At 46.4% G+C, this 19,511-nt stretch overlaps 1 protein-coding gene across 2 annotated transcripts in view; it reads right to left on the bottom strand.

Annotated features, from left to right (window-relative positions):
• Positions 1-7,389: 7,389 nt before the first annotated feature.
• SLC9A9 (solute carrier family 9 member A9) overlaps positions 7,390-19,511 on the bottom strand; it is a 249,304-nt gene continuing 237,182 nt past the window's right edge. Inside the window, exons 15-17 of one of the 2 annotated variants that reach the window (XR_014511863.1) lie at positions 16,633-16,738; positions 15,348-16,009; positions 7,390-10,395 (exon numbers count right to left, since the gene is read on the bottom strand). Coding sequence is in view for 1 of the 2 variants with exons in the window: in XM_083442758.1 (XP_083298884.1) it covers positions 15,788-16,009; positions 16,633-16,738 (328 nt within the window). In the remaining variant the exon portion in view is untranslated. Of the gene's footprint in view, positions 10,396-15,344; positions 16,010-16,632; positions 16,739-19,511 lie in introns of those variants that run through there. The other variant, XM_083442758.1, reaches the window with a different exon arrangement.

The raw sequence follows: 19,511 nt of genomic DNA, 5'->3' as shown, positions 1-19,511 counted from the left end.
CACTGATCTCCTAGACGCTAACAGCCCCCTACTGATTTGAATGATAGCAGAAGAGTAGAGTAAGTTTTTTTTTTACCCCTTCTTCATGCTATTTCCACAAGACAACATGGGAGGGGATCTCTTTCTAAAGAAGATGGCAAAACCTGTAAGCCAAATTCACATGGACTCATCTAACATTGAGTTTCCTTCAGGAAAAGAGAACAAAACTTGGCAACTGAACCATTCGAGAGTGGAATGAAGCAAAGCAAACTTCCAGATTCTGCTATACAATGGTACCTCAGGTTAAGTACTTAATTCGTTCCAGAGGTCTGTACTTAACCTGAAACTGTTCTTAACCTGAAGCACCACTTTAGCTAATGGGGCCTCCTGCTGCCGCCGTGCCACCAGAGCATGATTTCTGTTCTCATCCTGAAGCAAAATTCTTAACTCAAGGTAATATTTCTGGGTTAGCGGAGTCTTTAACCTTAAGCGTATGCAACCTGAAGCGTATGTAATCTGAGGTACCATTGTAATGTTGTTTTTTTCTGGTAAATTTGTTGACAGGCAGTGCACAGCTGACTAGCCAGGATTCACGTCTGCCAGGATTACATTGCTGATGATAGGATAGCCTGGGTTACGTTACGTTATTTATTTATTAAAACACTCTGAAGTGGTTCATTGCAAGAAGTTCAAGAGAGCTGTTTTCCATCCACTCACAGGAAATGAGGAGGGGGCGGTGAGCAGCGGGGTGGAGAGACTCTCCTGCAGAAAGCTGCCTTATAATAGACTATTAAAATATAAAATAAAATCCATGCACAAACAACGCAATTGAGAAATAAACATAAAAAATAAAAACAGAACAGAAATACAACGTTGCAGAGCATATATATCTCATATGGGAATCTCCCAACTTCACCATGCATGTTTGTAACATGTTTTACAAGGGTGTCCATTGATCCTTGTAACACAGTATTATCTGCATGCTGATGGGCAGTAACTTTCCAGGGTTTTTGACTAGGGAGCATTCGTAGCTCAGCTCTACCTAAAAGTGCAGAGGATTGAACCTAGCACCTTTTGTATACAAAGCATGTGTCCTGTTACAGAATTATGATGGTGCTGATGGATTTTAGTTCTTAGAGCCTAAATAAAGGTAAAGGTAAAGGTACCCCTGCCCGTACGGGCCAGCCTTGACAGACTCTACGGTTGTGCGCCCATCTCACTCAAGAGGCTGGGAGCCAGCGCTGTCCGGAGACACTTCCGGGTCACGTGGCCAGCATGACATCGCTGCTCTGGCGAGCCAGAGCCACACACGGAAACGCCGTTTACCTTCCCGCTAGTAAGCGGTCCCTATTTATCTACTTGCACCTGGGAGTGCTTTCGAACTGCTAGGTTGGCAGGCGCTGGGACCGAGCAACGGGAGCGCACCCCGCCGCGGGGATTCGAACCGCCGACCTTTCGATAGGCAAGCCCTAGGCGCTGAGGCTTTTACCCACAGTGCCACCTGCGTCCCTTTAGAGCCTAAATAAAGCATCCTAAATAAATTGTGGTTGTTTAGTCATTTAGTCGTGTCCGACTCTTCGTGACCCCATGGACCAGAACACGCCAGGCACTCCTGTCTTCCACTGCCTCCTGCAGCTTGGTCAAACTCATGTTCGTAGCTTCGAGAACACTGTCCTAAATAATTAAATATTGCTTATTACTTGCCTTTTCCTTGTCTCTGCTGCTTAGCTATGCTGCTTCCCAGACTACTGCCAACGTTTTGGCCAGTTGGCTGATTGCAGCTCTTTAACTGTACTGCTTTTGTTCTCTCCAGAGTGATCCTGTGGATAAATTTATTTTTGTAGGATTTCTAATAATCATCTTTGCCTTCTTTGACACACAGGACAAAGCAGCCATCAATCTGGCCTTCTCTTCTACTGATTCATTTTATTCAGCGTGAACCGTATCCAACAATTTTCTCTGTTGCACCTGGTTTCTGAAATTTCCATTATATTTATATACTGTTAAGTCCCAGGCAAGTCTAATTTGCCCATCATTTCTATTCTATTGCTCTTCAAATGACTCGTTCATATGTATTTTTTTTTAACCTTTCAAACAATCAAAGAGCTTTGATTGGCTCTGTACTTTCAGCATGCCTGTTGCCTATCCCTGTGCTAACCACGCTTTGTGGATATAGAACATTTAAAACGGGTAGGGAAATTTGTTTCTCTCTAGATGTTCTTGGGATCCATCTCTCACCATTGGCCATGTTGGCTGGGGACAATGGGAGCAGGACAACATCTGGAGGGCCTTCTTTCGATTCAGAACTTAATCTATAAGGATGAATTGTTCTGATTGAGATGGCCACCTGTGTCGTGGGCAAGATTCCTGCATTGCAGGAGGTTGGACTAGATATAGGACCCTTCCAACTCTCCAGTTCTGTGATTCTATTTGTCAGCTTTCCTCTAGAAATAAGTTTAAAAGCTGCTCTACAGCTTTGTCTTCTTCAAACTGTCTGTTTCTGATGGGCAAGGCCAGCTGCCATCAACATATACTTCTCCCTCCCTGCAATCCTTCCCTGTTTAGGGTGCAATATTGTAGTAGTGCCCAGCCCCCCAGCCCTGTTTTCTTGAAGTTCTGTATTTTGATTTCTTTTTCATATGGTCGAATGCTTTTGTATCCATGTACATCTGAAAAAGCAAGCAATCGTTTAAAGAAAAGCCAAAACGTTTCTCTTTGGGTTCCAAGTTAAGCTGTTTCCTCCTTGACCACAGAAAGTCTTTACTTTTTGTGAGGGAACACAGATGAGTGGAAGAGCACAAAGAATAATAGAACTGTAAAGTTGGACGGACCACAAAAGTCATCTAGTCCAACCCGCTGCAATGCAGAAATATTTTACCCAATCTGGGACTGGAACCCATGAGCCTGAAATTAAGAGTCTCATGCTCTACCAACTGAGCTATCCCAGAAGTCCAACATGGCCACCAGCCATGCTGGTTATGCTCTGCCTCCACTGGTTATGCTCTACCTCCACTGACAGTATTCTTCTGAATACCTGAAGGAGCATCTCCACCCCCATCGTTCTGCCCGGATGCTGAGGTCCAGCTCTGAGGGCCTTCTGGTGGTTCCCTCATTGCGAGAAGCAAAGCTACAGGGAACCAGGCAGAAGGCCTTCTTGGTAGTGGCGCCTGCCCTGTGGAACGCCCTCCCATCAGATGTGAAAGCGATAAACAACTACCTGACATTCAGAAGACATCTTAAGGCAGCCCTGTTCAGGGAAGTTTTTAATATGTGACATTTTAGTGTATTTTTGGTCTCTGTGGAAGCCGCCCAGAGTGGCTGGCGAAACCCAGCCAGGTGGGCGGGGTACAAATAATGAATTATTATTATTATTATTATTATTATTATTATTATTATTATTATTATACCAGTTGCTGGAAAACCAGGAAGGGAGAGTGCCCTTTTGCAGGCTTATCACAGGCATCTGATTGGTCACTGTGAGAACAGTTTGCTGGAGTAGATGGGCCTTTGGCCTGATCCAGCAGGGCTCGTCTTATGTTCTTATGCCTTCCACCGAGGTCTCAGAAGGCTCACTCCTTGTTAATGCCAGTTGGCAAGCCCTTGACAATCAACAAGCCCTCTTCCTCAGCCTTGCACCGAGAGCATTAAAAAATCCAGAGTTTGCTTTTACAGCTTAACCCCCTTGCAAGGGATGCAGGATCCCTTGAGGTCCAATGTCAGAGGAAACAAAGGTAAAGGTGAAGGTAAAGGGACCCCTGACCACTAGGTCCAGTTGTTACTGACTCTGGGGTTGCGGCGCTCATCTCGCTTTATTGGCCGAGGGAGCCAGCGTACAGCTTCCAGGTCATGTGGCCAGCATGACTAAGCCGCTTCTGGCGAACCAGAGCAGCGCATGGAAACATCGTTTACCTTCCCACCAGAGCGGTACCTATGTATCTACTTGCACTTTGACGTGCTTTCGAACTGCTAGGTTGGCAGGAGCAGGGACCGAACAACGGGAGTTCACTCCGCTGCAGGGATTCGAACTGCTGACCTTCTGATCAGCCCTAGGCTCTGTGGTTTAACCCACTGTGCCACCTGTTTCCCTCAGAGGAAACAAAGGCGACATCAAATCAGGTGAAAAGAAAAGCAAGGCAAGCTGATAAGCTTGGTCTTTATTATGTAACAGGGTGTCCCTCCAACCCAAAAGGAAAAGAGTGAGCCTGCCTGGACACAAGAATGTAACAACTTTTAAAACCTCAGAAAGTATCTGCCCAAGGACCACTCCAAAACATACCATAAGCATCACCAAAATGTCAGCAAAGGAGGTTGCCCAGGAAAACTGGAGTACATGACTGCAATTATGATGCTTTGTGTGAATTGCTCAACTGGACCTGCCATTCATTTCCAGACATTTTTTGACCATGCCTTTAGGAATTACAGTATAATTAACTTTTCTCCTGCTTCGCTAAGACCCATTCTTCTTGCTCTTGCTCATATCACCCCTCTTTGATGAGTGGAAACCCTCTGTTTGACAGGTCTCCTGTATTGTTGAACAGTCCCCACTTCAATATTTCAGTTTACACACAGCCCGCAGAAGAGCTTCTGTGTTCTCTGCCTACGTGATGTGGGGGTGGCTGCGGGGTCACACGCTGCTGTCCTGTCCATCTCTTGGTTTTCTGTAGTGATTGACATAAATTTAATTCATAAAAGAGGGCTTTCAATTTATAAAATATGGACCGAGAGCCATATATTGATTGTTTTCAGGAGATAGGTAAAGGGACCCCAGACCATTAGGTCCAGTCGTGGCCAACTCTGGGGTTACGGCGCTCATCTCGCTTTATTGGCCGAGGGAGCCGGCGTACAGCTTCCGGGTCATGTGGCCAGCATGACTAAGCCGCATCTAGCGAACCAGAGCAGCGCATGGAAACGCCGTTTACTTTCCCACCGGAGCGGTACCTATTTATCTACTTGCACTTGAACATGCTTACGAACTGCTAGGTTGGCAGGAGCAGGGACTGAGCAACGGGAGCTCACCCCATTGCAGGGATTCGAACTGCCGACCTTCCGATCGGCAAGTCCTAGGCTGAAATTTTCAGGAGATACACACCTTTAATTTATAGCACCTGCCGCTAGGGCTCCCTTTATTGGCCAGTCTGTTTGTCAGCTAGTGTTTTGATGGCTAGCAATAGGGATGGTGGTGAGTCAATTTAAAGGGCTGCTTTGGAAGTAACAGTGCGTGTTTTGTGAATTCACGTATGGATTTATATTTCTGTGTTTGTGCACTTATGTCTATGCATTTATCTCTAGTACACTTATGTTCATGCACTCCATTTACAGAACCCCTAATTCTTATGACAGGAGTCAACTATTTTGCCATGACTACTGAGTCCTCCCATACAATGTCAGTGTGATGTCATTCCACAGAGCTGCAGTACATGTGTGATAAATTGCAACTTCGTGGACAGATCTGATAGTGTGAGTCTTTCTCACATGCTTTCTCATCCTGCTCTCGCCAAAAGAGTGCTTCTCAGGTGCAAAAGACTGATGAGACCGTCCCTGCTCATGTCACTGCAAGAATTTACACACATGCATATCACAGGTGTGTGTGATAGAGCCATAGGGAAGTGAGCAAGCATATATGAAATGGTGGGGCATCTGCAGTTTTGCTCAGACAAATTAGGTTAAGGCTAAGAAATCAAATATTTCACATCAGGCAATAGGTCAATTTAATCAAGCAAATATAATGAATGCCTGAGCAAAGACTTCAATTTAGTCAAAGGGAAGTTCGATGTATGCACAACTAATTGCAGTTTTTGCAGCACAATTACTGTCAATAAATTTCTGCCTATAGTTAAGCTGGTAGTTGTACATTACACTGGACTAAAGCCCAAATACCAAGTTTTCACAGGGCCATGTGAGAATTTAATCTTACCCACTTCTATATATAGAACACAGTTATCAGATATTGGCCCTGAATGCTATCTTAGACTTAGAGCCACTCAGGCCATAGTCAAAAAAGAAAGAAATAAAAAGTGTGGGGTGGGGGAGACAGGATGGAAAATTGATTTGTGCTTCTTGTTCCTTGCACTTCATGTTCTTGTCCAGAATTGATCTCGCTTATCTCCCCCGTGGGGAGATATGCAAGATTGATTTCAGATGAGATGGAGAATCTTGGGCAACAGGAAGCACAGATCCCATTCTGTCCACTTAAATTGTATTGAAGTCACAAAAGCTTGCAAATTTGCAGCTGAATACAGTGGTACCTCTGGTTGCGAACACTCCTGGTTATGCATGCTGCGGGTTACGAGCTCCACTAACCTGGAAGTAGGTGCTCCTGGTTGTGAACTGTGCCCCAGGATATGAACGGAAATCGCGTGCCAGAGGTGCATGCACAGCGGGAGATGCCATTAGTGAAAGCACACCTCAGGTTATGAACAGTTTCCGGTTATGAATGGACCTCTGGAACGGAGTCCGTTCATAACCAGAGGTACCACTGTGCAATCCTCTATTGACTGGGCTCTGAATTCTCTCTCTCCCCCTCCACCACCACAAAATATATTTATCATGGTACTGTTTGAACAACTTTTACAAAAGGATGCAACCACTTTTCATCCTCTGGTGCGATATAACCATGAACCTGCCTACTGAACTAAAGCTTCTCATTGTAGCAGTTTTCAGGTGTTTATGTAACAACTTTATATGCCTTCTACTAGAAGAAAAGATATCTAAACTGTTTATAATAGTCTAACTCATCTATCCATTTCTTATGAGGCCTCCTGGGTCAGAATTCTTCATTCTCACATTGGGTTACAGGACATCCCAGTTGCATCCTTCACCACGGCATTGAGAAGGGAGTCCTTTCATGTTCTTCTTGTGACCTCAGTTCCACATGCATCTTGCTTTGTATACATAACTCCCTTCATTCCTAGTTATAGGTAGGTAGCCGTGTTGGTCCGCTGTAGTCAAAACAAAATAAAAAAATTCCTTCCAGTAGCACCTTAGAGACCAACTAAGTTTGTTATTGGTATGAGCTTTCCTGTGTATCTGAAGAAGTGTGCATGCACACAAATGCTCATACCAATAACAAACTTAGTTGGTCTCTAAGGTGCTACTGAAAGGATTTTTTTTATTTTGTTTCTCTTCATTCTGTTTCCCCTCTTCTTCTGCTTAGGCAGCTAAGTATGTCATACCCAGGAGCTATAAACTGATGACTTCTTTTCATCAGGGTCAAAAATCAGTAGAGCCAGTATATATTTTCCCTTGTGATATCCTTTGAAGCAACTTGATTCATGTTTTGGAATAAATTCAATAAAAACACATTTCAGCTTGTGATCAGCTGTAGAGTGCATAGAATCCCTGTTTTAAATTAAGGCTTAAAGCAGCTGCTGTAGTATAACATTCAATCGACAATTAATTAGACTTGGAAAAGCAAGATTAAAGCTTGATTATATTTAAGTTTGTGCTGCTCTTATCATCTGTGAGTGAACCAAAACCCATTCCACTTTACAATCATTCACCGTCTCAACGAGATGGTGTGACATTTATTCTTACAGATTACAGATGTTGTTGAAAGATATGAGTCATTGTTCCATAAAATTTCCCTTAAGGCTTGACTTGTAGGGTAGCAACCTTTTCATGACTGTGCAATAAGCAACTTGAAGCTGCATTCCTGAGTTGGGAATAAAATGCAATACAGTACAGTACAGAACAGAGTTAGTCATCTTTACGTGCCTTGATTTCAGAGAAGCAATCCCAGTCCTGGACTGTGGCCAAAGCGTGTGACCACTATTATGAAAGTTCTGCATGGAATGCTTTTTCAGCGTAGTCATTCATCTTTCTTGAAATCCACTCTACATTTCATTTATGATTAAGCATTTCCTTAGAGAATCCCATTCTGGGCTAGGGTACATAGTTCAAGTTCAGGACAGTGCAAGAGATTAGAGAAACTCCTCTAGGAGGAAAAGCTACAAGTTTTAGAGTTTCTTAAGGAGAGTAAGGCAGGGTCATGATAGAGGTGTATAAGAAGAAGAAGTAGAAGAAGATGTAGAAGATTATGATGTAGATAAGTTTTTCCCCCCTGATTCCTCCCTCTCTCATAATATTTGAACTCGAGGACATTCAGTGAAGCTGAATGCTGGAAGATTCAGGAGAGAAGAAAGGAAGCACTGCTTCAAGCAGACAACAGTAGCGAAGGCCACCAACATGGATGGTTCTAAAAGAGGATTAGGCAGATTTGTAGAGGACAAGGCTATCAAAGGCTACTGGTCATAATGGCTTTGCTATATCTCCACTGTATGCCTCTGAATACCAGTTGCTAGGAATTGCACATGGGGAGAGTTCTGCTTGCAGGCATCTCATAAGCATCTGGTTTGCCACTATGAGACCAGGATGCTGGCTAGATGGGTCTTGGACCTGATTCAGCAGGGCTCCTCTTATGATCGCTTGTTCAGTGTTAACATGAGCAATCCTATCACAATCTGAGCCCTTACTTTCCATAGGATTGCTTCTTGAACTTCCAGTTGTGTGATAGATTTCTATGAAGATGGACCCTTTGATACAAGCATGTATTACATACTGGGCATGTATTTGCAATACCTTCCAAATACCTCTTCCCAGGTAAGTAAGTGCTGAAGAGTCATGTACTAACACTGAATCAAATGACAAAACAATCACAGTTTATCCTGGAACTTGATGGCATGAGATTGTTACCATGACTCAGCGATTATTTGAGGTATATGATAAAATATGCCAATCTCACCCGCGCTATTTCATTGAAAACATGTCACATCAAAGTATACATAAGTCGGGAAAACTGCATTGCAAAGAGGTAAATTTCCCTGCTTCTACTTATCTCACCAAGCAAGTGTTTGTAGAAAAAAAATCTACAAAATGAGGAATTGCCTTGGGAATAATATCACCTGGCATTATATATTGGCATCAGGCAAAGATGTTTTTGTTTTCCTGGGCATTTGAGCTGCATCAGTGATAGGATAATGTATTACATTGTTTTCCACTGTATTGTTTTTTTTTACTTGGTTTTCAATCACTTTCAGACTTTTAAAATATCAGGAAATGACATATAAATCTCAGACTGGTAGTATCACTTGCCTGTATTGTAATAGTGAATTAACTTCCTTCTCAGCCCTGTCTCTCCTACAGAATTGCACTTAGGTACGCACGACTGGTATAGGTAAAGAAATAATTGCCAAAGATGCTGCTGTTTGTTTGTTTTGTAGGGGAGAGATAAACACAATAAGAGGACCAATGATTGCAGCAAAACTACATGTCCATAAGGCCACAAAGGAGCTGAACACTTGTAGGCACTAGATGCTATTCTAATACAGGAAGAAGCAGGCAAACAGATAGAGAAATTTGTAAACAACAGTAGACCATAGAGAGGTTAGAAAATTACATTGCAGTTTAACAGCTGTACCTTGTGGAGGACCTCCTTCTCAAGCTATGTTCCTGCTATATGTTGCTCTAAAGCTACTGTAGTCCAGCAACCACCCAATTAATGAGCATCATAATGAGTAGGTAACTCAGAACATAGGGGTTGAATCTTAGCAGCAGAGCACATGGAGCTTGCCTTGATTGCAGGCGATGTTGAGTAAAATTGACCTATGGTCTGATTCGGTATAAGGCCATGCCATAGGGCTGTCAGCTAGGTTAGGAAAAGTTGCCCACTATGGACCTCTTAAAGGCATCATAATCTCATCCATGAAGACAGCTAGTCACCTTTTCTACCTCATTTCTTTAACATATTGCTTCACAGTCCATATTGTATTATGCCATGTAGCAAGCAGGTCATTTGAACAGTTTGTCAAGAGCATGAACTTGCTCTTTGCGGCACTACCACAACCTTCCTGATACGTGGGTTTGAGCAGCAATGTTCATACACTCGTGATGGATGATTCAGATGACCTTTTCTCTGTGTAGTGTGCAGAGCTATCATGTGTCTAGGACTGCCTTATTCCTCATTGCAACATCTAAGGCTGCAGAGGATGTGAAAAAGAGTTTGCACACCTTGCATTTAGAGTCTTATATAGCACGGGCTTGCTGTTTTTCTCTCCTTCCCTTTCCACATTCCTGAAGTCAACATAGAACACCAGGGAAGAAAAGACAGCACATGGGCTTTGTATTATGAATCTACTGCACAGGGGCAGAAACAAATTGACTGGGGGAAGGAAGTGTAATTGCTGTCTATACCAGTGATCATTCTCAAACAAAACAATAACAAGGCCCTAGTTAGTTACTTGTGCAGGCCTCAGCAACTCATATATCAGTGCCCAGTTTTTGTGCGCAACGTTGTTAACCCATTGCTGGCAAACCGCCATTGATTGAAATATATGTAAAGCTTGCAACAGTAATGGTAACTCCCCCTGCCTGAAATATGGAAGAACTGTCCACCTGACATCATAGGATAGTTGAAATATACTCAGAGTCGCAAGGTGATTTCATGCTCTTTATTCAGCTCATAGTGGTGAGGAGGAATGAGAGCGGAAGTCCCCTCAAAGTATCTGCTTTATATACATTATTTACACAATGGGCTGCACATGATTGGCTAATTCTGGAATTCTACTGTAAGCCAATCAGGTTGTGGATTCACTTATATCTGGAGCATGATTGGGTGGTTCCTGCCAACCAATCAGACTGCTGCATTGTTCTAGGACCAATCAGACTGATGCATTCTGAATCCTATTGTTCTAGGACCAATCAGACTGCTGCGATTTGGATCCTATTGTTCTAGGACCAATCAGACTGCTGCAGTTTGGATCCTATTCAACTCAGTACATAACACCCCTCCCCTCTAAGTTCCAGTCCTGCCCGGGAGGTCACATTCATAGTCCTCGAGGTACGCCGGCGGCCTACGTGTGCGTTGCGGCCTGTGGTGTTCCCTGGTCCGGGGTTCAGGTTCTGGCTCGTGTTCCAAGGATGCTGGCTGTGATGGGCCTGTTTGGTCTGGCGCAACCGGCTCGCTCAGTCGTGGTTCTGGTTCCGGTGTCCTTTCGGCCTCGCGGGTCCTCTCTGTATTTACTGATTCTGCCTCTCCTGCTGGCCCCTCCTGCTCTATGGGCCTCACTGCCGCTCTGTTCCCTTGGGACTCCTCTGACCTTTCCTCCTCCTGGTTTTCTCCCGGGAATCGTCGCCGTATCTGGTCGCAGTGACGGCGCCAGCATTGCCCCCCATCCGTTAGCACCTCGTATGACACGGGGCCAGTGACCCTGGTGACTGTGGCGGGTACCCATGCTGGGCCTGCCCCAAAATTCTTTGCGTACACTGGGTCCTGGGCCTCGAAGGTCCGGGGGTTCCTGCCTTCCCCCACCACTACCTCATCCTGAGCTCTATCGGGGTGAAGGCGGTCCAATCTGATTGCAAGGCGCCGACCCATTAGTAGTTCAGCGGGGCTCCGGCCAGTCGTTGAGCTGGGGGTGCTGTGCTGTGCTAGGAGGAATGTGGCAAGGCGGTACTCCCAATCCCCTTGCGTCATGCGGCGAAGGGTGTCCTTGGTGGTCCGCACCATGCGTTCTGCTTGGCCATTGGTGGCAGGGTGGAATGGCGCCGAACGGATGTGGCGGATGGCGTTCTGCGCTGTGAAGGTTTGGAATTCTCCTGACGTGAATGCAGTCCCGTTGTCTGAGACGAGAGTGTCAGGGAGCCCGTGGGTTGCAAACAGCCTGCGTAGTACCCGGATGGCTGCGGATGTAGAAGTGGACGGTACCAGTGCGACTTCCAGCCATTTGGTGTAGGAGTCCACCACTATGAAGAATGTTTTCCCCTGAAAGGGGCCAGCGAAGTCCACATGCAGGCGTGACCATGGTGCTCGGGCGGACTCCCAGGACTGGACTGGGGCCCTTGGGGGATCTGGGCGGGATTCTTGGCAGGCCTGGCAGTGTTTGACCCAGGCCTCTATCTCTCCGTCGATCCCCGGCCACCACACATAACTCCTGGCCAGGGCCTTCATTCTTACTACCCCTGGGTGTGTCTCGTGTAGGGCTGTGAGGACCCTTTTGCGGAGGGGCTGGGGAACAACGACCCTGCTTCCCCATAACAGGCACCCCTTGTGGGCCGACAGTTCATGTTTGCGGGTTGTGTAGCCAGCGAATTCTGGCCCAGGGCTGTTGCTGGGCCATCCCCTCCACACCCAGTCCAGGACCCGGGAGATGACTCTGTCTTTCTTGGAATGGTGTGCAACTTCTTGTGCCTGAATGGGGCGGTCGGGAAGCAGCTCCAGGCTCATAACCTCTTGTGCAGGTGCTGGGTCGGGGCCCGTTTCTGGTAGTGGTAGCCTGCTGAGGGCGTCTGCATGGCCCATCGCCTTCCCAGGTCGGTGAATCAGTGCATACTGGTAGCTGGCAAGGAAAATTGACCACCTGAGAACGCGAGGAGACAGCACTTGGGGGGTCTGCTTTTCGGGGGCAAACAAGCCAAGCAACGGCTTGTGGTCAGTCACCACGGTGAAGGGCCGCCCGTACAAGAAATCATGGAATTTTTTTACTCCCTTCACAATTGCCAGCCCCTCCTTGTCTATTTGTGAGTAGTTCCGTTCGGTTGCGCTGAGTGTCTGGGAAAAGTATGCTACTGGTACCTCTCTTCCATCCGGGAGTTGGTGTCCCAGGACAGCGCCAATGCCATAGGGTGAGGCGTCGCATGCTAGCACCACCGGCAGCCTCTCGTCGAAGTGTGCCAAGACCGAGTTTGAGACAAGCAAGTCCTTGACTGCCTGGAATGCAGCCTCCTGGCGCTGGCCCCACACCCAAGGGGCTCGCTTGTCCAGAAGTCTGTGTAGGGGCTCTGCTACCGCCGCTTTGTGGGGAAGGAAGGAATGGTAAAAGTTCAATAGTCCCAAGAAGGCCTGAAGTTCAGTCTTGTTCTTGGGCGCTGGGGCATCACAAATGGCCCGTACCTTGTCCCCAGTCGGGTGGACCCCTTCTGCGTCCACCATAAATCCCAGAAAGTCCACCTGAGGCTCTCCTAGTAGACATTTTTCCCGCTTCACCTTGAGACCCGCCGTCTGGAAACGGTGCAGAACGGTGCGGAGGCGGTCCTCAAACTCCTCTGGTGTGGGCCCGGCAATCAACACATCATCGAAGAAGGGGGTGACGCCAGGAATTCCTTTAAGAAGAGAGTCCATTAGGTTCTGGAATATGCCTGGTGCCACGCTGACGCCGAATTGCAGCCGCTTTACCCTGAACGCTCCTCTGTGCGTCACAATCGTCTGTGCCTCTGCTGTGGCCTCATCTACTGGTAGCTGTTGATATGCTTGGGCCAAGTCCAGCTTGCCAAAAATTTTCGACCCAGCCAGGGTGGCAAGGACATGGCTGACCACTGGCACTGGGTATGCATGGGCCGTGAGGGCCTTGTTTATGGTACATTTGTAGTCTGCGCAGATGCGGACCGAACCATTAGGCTTGACGGGTGTGACGATTGGGGTTTCCCAGGGGGCATTAGGCACCGGCTCCAGCACTCCTTGCTCCACAAGCCGGTCCAATTCCTCGTCTATACGGGGTTTCAGGGCGAATGGGACCCGGCGGGCCTTGAGCCTGACTGGTCGTACTGCGGGGTCAAGCTGTAGAGCAATGGGGGGGCCCGTATACTGTCCCAATTTCCCATCAAAAACCCCCGGAAATTCCTTGCATATGGCATCCACGTCCATTTGTAAGCTAGTGTTGTTCACCCCGGTGACGGCTAGCCCCAGTGGTCCAAACCATGCCAATCCCAGTAAGCTAATGTAGGGGCCCTTGACCACAAGCAAGTCCAGTTGCCGCGTCCGCCCTCGGTATTGCACCCTGAAGGTCCCCACCCCCATTGTGGGGACCTTACGTTTCTGGAAGTCCCGGAGGGTGAATGGGGCCGGCCTGAGTTTGGGACCCCCAGTAGGACACAGTTTCCTTAAGGTCCTTGCCGAGATTATGGATAGATTTGAACCCGTGTCAAGCTCCATGCGGCATGGGGCCCCCTCTATCTGTACCTCTACATAAATTTTCTCTACGTTGGGGTGGGGCAACTGGTATACCTGGAAGTCCGTGAGCTCCGTTGAGTTGCCTTGGTGCGTTGGGCCCCGGGACCTGGGGCTCTTGGATTGGTCATCTGATGCCTGGCGTCGGGTGGGCCGAGCCCGACACACCCGGGCGATGTGTCCCGATTTTCTGCACTGCCTGCACTCTGCGTTGCGGAAACGGCAGGTCCTCCTCTCGTGACTTTCTCCACAGCTTGCGCAGTTCCCTCCTTCTCGTCGAGGCAGCTGTGGTATGTGGGCTGCTTGAGTGCGCTGCTGTACTCGGTGCACCTCCTCCCTGTTGGATCCCGAGTCGTCAGTGAGGTCTTCGTGGTGGACCCTCAGTTGGGACGGCTGGCTCGGCCGTGCCTCTTGTGTCGACTTCTCAGCAGCTTCCGTTGCCAGGGCCTCCTCCAGAGCGACCTGGAACGTTAGGTTCTTCTTAGCGTAGAGGCGTCGTTGCAGCTTCTCATCCCTCAGGCCACCAACGAGGCGGTCCCGAAGCATGTTCTCCAGCTCTGAGAAGTTGCAGAACCGGGCGGCTTGGCGGAGAGAGGTCACAAACCCAGTTATGGTTTCCCCAGGGGCTTGCCGCTTTGCGTAGAAGGCATTTCGACGAGCCACCACTGAGGGCTGTGGCGAAAAGTGCCCCTTCAGCTGTTCCATTATTGTTTTGTATGGAACTGTAGCGACGTCTTCAGGCGCAAGGAGAGCCCGGGCAATTTCAAACGTCTCCTCTCCGCGGACGCTGAAGAATATTGCCCTCTTCTTGGCGTCTTCTTCATCGGTGACCCCTTTGGCTTCTAGGAGGAAGGTGAAACGGGAGGCGTACGCTTCCCAGTCTCCAGATGCTGGGTTGAACGGCGAGAAGCTGCTGTTGGTTGCCATTCTGAGTTCCTTGTGTCCCGGAGCTGAAGCCTGGATACACGGTGCGAGGCAGCGGTGCGGCAGATGGCGGTGCTGCGGTGCGGTGTGTGGCAGTCAGCTCAGCGGGATCCCACCTTCGTCGCCAGTGAAATATACTCAGAGTCGCAAGGTGATTTCATGCTCTTTATTCAGCTCATAGTGGTGAGGAGGAATGAGAGCGGAAGTCCCCTCAAAGTATCTGCTTTATATACATTATTTACACAATGGGCTGCACATGATTGGCTAATTCTGGAATTCTACTGTAAGCCAATCAGGTTGTGGATTCACTTATATCTGGAGCATGATTGGGTGGTTCCTGCCAACCAATCAGACTGCTGCATTGTTCTAGGACCAATCAGACTGATGCATTCTGAATCCTATTGTTCTAGGACCAATCAGACGCGATTTGGATCCTATTGTTCTAGGACCAATCAGACTGCTGCAGTTTGGATCCTATTCAACTCAGTACATAACAATAGTATACAGGCAAGCGAGCAACAACATCAAAATGGTTGTGATCTTTGGAGCATGTACTGTAGTTAACTAAATCCTCATCCTTCTCTCTATTGAATTAATTAGAAGAATAACATTCAAAGGCCTTTGTGTGCACGTGAGATAGGAATGGGAACGATGAAGCATGATCAGAGACTATGAGTGCATATGTAATGTCCCAGTAGCAGACAGACGGTGCCCTCAATTCCATTATTAAAAATTGCCACTGTCAGAAAAATTAAATGTAGTTGTATAATATATAGGGATGGTAATAAATTCTCATTCCTCCAGGCTCCAGGGATAGATTCAGCAAGGCTTTGCTTCTTCTCCATTTGTGCCCTTAATACATTTTCAAGCTCTGCATAATAAACATGGCTTCCATGCCTTCTGTGCTCCTTTTGATGAAAATGTGATATACATTTTTGCTGGACCTCAGGCTGAGGACACCAACTGGGATTGACCTGGAGCCGATTCAGGCTGGAGTTCATATCCTCCTAAGCCCAAGTCTCCTTCGTAAATGTTTTCTTTGGTTGGAAGATGGGGTGGGTCCATTCTGTTCTGTGCTGGCACTGGAGAAAGGTCTGAAGCAGCACAAGTCACAGACAGTTCATCGTTACTGACAATGAAGTCTGTATCATCATCCTTCAGTTGCTCCTAGGTGTTTTTTAAGAAAGGAAATAAAATAAAATAAATGCTTTTCACTGACAGAATAAAGTCTTACAAGGTGGCTTTGCAGTTCCATTGAAATCTGACATACTTGATTTGGATTGAATGCTGTACTAGTTATCATATTAAATGGCAATGCATTGGCAGAAAATTAATGTTTATTAATGGTTGGGTCCAATTGTTGTGCCTCCAGTGATGGAAGGATGATCTGGTGGAACTTACCATGAGTGGAACATGGATTGAAGCAATATTAGGCTCCCCCTCAGTCTTCAGACATCCATGTTACCTTCTACATTCTCCCCAACCCTCTGGAGAAACATTCTATTAGCTTTTGGAGGGCTTACTCTAGAGCACAGCTTTCCATATTTTTCATGTTGGTGACACACTTTTTAGACAAGCATCATTTTGCAACACAGTAATTCAGTTTTACTAGCAAAACAGAGGGTAAACTAACCCCTTTCCAGACCCAGGAGGAGCGTGGGGATCATTCACATGACACACCTACACAACGCAGCCAACACACTAATGTGTCGCAACACACAGTTTGGAAAGCTCTGCTGTAGAGGCCTACCCAAAATAATGAAACATGGACATGCAATTTTGCTACTTACTCCATATGCTTTAGGGCTAGTCAGCAGTCTGGCCACAGGATTACACCATTCTGGTAAAGTTGTAGTAAGTGGTGGGCCGGAATGGGTGAGAATTGGCTTCAAATATCTGTGAAAGATGTTAAGGACAATTTCCCTCCTTATGCATATGTGAAACTATGAAATACTACAATCACTTCAACTAGTGTTATAATAAACAAAAACAGGCAGTTGTCATCATCAACAAAAACAAACAAACATGGATAACGGGGAGTTTTGCTTCACTTTCACATGTAATGCAATTTCACATTTCTCACCTTCATTGTTCTCGTACACAGGGTTAACATTCAGCACGCCATGCAAGAAACTGTCTTTTTCAATAAACAAAATTCCACTGCTAATCTTTATAAGTATAGCTGTTAAAATATGAATGATGAAAATACATTATCTGCGAACAGATGATGCCTTAAAGATACTCATTACTGATAATCATCCCTATTACAGAGAACTATTGCATTCCAAATACTCCACTGCAAAGGAAGAGAGCTGCAACCGAGGTCTCAGTGTTACTTCACAGTGCTCCATTTGGAATGTCTCCATGGCATGACCTTGGCCACATTCACACCATACATTTAAAGCATGGCTCATGGCTTCTCCCAAAGAAATCTGGGAGCTCTAGTTTGTTAAAGGAGCTGAAAGTTGTTAGGAGATCCCTATTGCTCTTACAGAGCTACAATTTCCAGAGTGGTTTAACAGTCAATACCACTTCACAGGGAATACTGAAGATACTTATTACATAGATATAATATATGTTATATGACACGTGAGTGGCGCTGTGGTCTAAACCACTGAGCTTCTTGGGCTTGTTGATTGGAAGGTCGGTGGTTCAAATCCCCACGACGGAGTGAGATTCCATTGCTCTGTCCCAGCTCCTGCCAACCTAGCAGTTTGAAAGCACGCCAGTGCAAGTAGATAAATAGCTACCGCTGTGGCGGGAAGGTAAACACAGTTTCCCGTGCGCTCTGGCTTCCATCACGGTGTTCCGTTGTGCCAGAAGCAGTTTAGTCATGCTGGCCACATGACCCGGAAAGCTGTCTGTAGACAAATGCCGGCTCCCTCGGCCTGAAAGTGAGATGAGCGCCGCAACCCCATAGTCGCCTTTGACTGGACTTAACCATCCAGGGGTCCTTTACCTTTACCTTTTTTTACCTATATGTTATATATCATTACATTTAGATTCTACCTTTCCTCCAATGAGCTCACAGTGGCATACATGGCTTCCCCTGTCCCCATTTTATCCTCACAAGCAACCTTGTGAAAGACTGGGACTGGCCCAAAGCCGCCAAGTGAGCTTCCTGAGCATTTGAACTCTTGTCTCCCAGGCCCTCTAACCACTACACTGGATCTTTAGCTATGGTTGCCTGCTGAACTGCAGTTGTCAAGGGCACCTGCAATATGCAAACTTCCTCTCGATGCTGCAGTTGCTGAGTGGTGAATATGCACACGTTTCAGCTTTAGCTTGTTTATCTAAACCTAACATGCCACCATCAACATGCCTGGAATACCAAGCGATGCTGGGAACTTGTCAAGCCCAGAACTCTTAAGAAGAAATGTGATTGGAAAACCGGAGGGGATCTAGTCAGGGGATGTGTACAGCAAGCTAGCTGGGTGTATCGTTTTCATCTAACATCTGCGATGCCCTGAAAAGGTGCCCCGACAGACAATTGCAGGCGAAAACTATTCAAGACGCAGCTGCATGGAGCACTTTGCATAAAAGAAGCAAATGGCTAGTAATTGTCATGTATACTTGGCTTCCTTCGAAGTGCCCACTCAGCATTTTCCAAATAAAACCTTCACACCCCTTCCCTTGTCACAAGCCAAACATATTTCATGAAATGTTAACTAACTTTACAGCAGGGAAGTGAGTGTGAAGCCGTTTCCTGTAATGTGCCCTTTCTCAGAATTCAACACATTCGTTTTACACTTCACACTTCGGTGCTCCTTTATATGAAATTATGTAAATACGCCAGAAACAGGCTTATGCTATTGTTTTGCACCTGTCGTTCCAATCTTTTCATCCAAAAGTGATTTATTGGGATGAAAGAAATCTGCTCATCTTGAGCAATTATATCATCGTCATATCTGTCGAGAATGATCCCTGCCAAGATTATTTGTAACTGATGTATCCTTTGACACTTTCCCAGGGTGCTATTTCCCTGTATCAGGAGAAGCTAGTCACCCGCTATTTATTTGCCGCATTTAAGAACCCTTCTCTCTCTCTCTCTCGCTCTCTTTTTTTTACATTTGATCATATTCTTTTGAAAGGAAAAAAAGGATAGGAAAATAAAAAAGGCATTGAAGGTAAATAATGGTCTTGTAGTAATAACATCCAATGGTTTTGTAGTAAGAACAACACTCTCATGTTGACCAACGATGAAGGATCTTTCGTCTCACTTAAAAGGTTCAACCTTTTACCACTGGCCATGATCCAAAGGGTCATGTGCACAGAGGAGGCTGATCTATGAGGGCAAATGGGGCACTGCCCCACCAATCTCAGTTGCCCTCAAGTTAACTACAGCTTGCCTGCATTCTTACTTACAAACAGTAGGGGGTGCTTTGCCTGTCATTGGCTCTGACTCCACCTGCTGAGTACCCTGTCTTCTGCCTGCCCAGTCCCAATAGGCACCAGTCACCAGTGCATGTGCATGCTGGGATTTTTCAGGTCCCCCTGCCCTACATATTTTCCTGAAGGTCAAGAGGACCATCGTCAACAGCATCTTTGGATGGAATATTAAGGGCTGCAGCTGGAAGGGGAAATTGCCAATGGCTCCATAATGTCTGGAAGAACCTTCAATATGCACAAACATGTCTTTCGCCACTGTTTTGCATTAAGGGCATGATTC

Source organism: Podarcis tiliguerta, assembly GCF_965153285.1.
Source record: "Podarcis tiliguerta genome assembly, chromosome: 5".
NCBI classification, from domain to species: Eukaryota; Metazoa; Chordata; class Lepidosauria; order Squamata; family Lacertidae; genus Podarcis; species Podarcis tiliguerta.
Note: the sequence above shows the minus strand (reverse complement) of the source record. Positions and strands in the feature narration are given on the sequence as shown.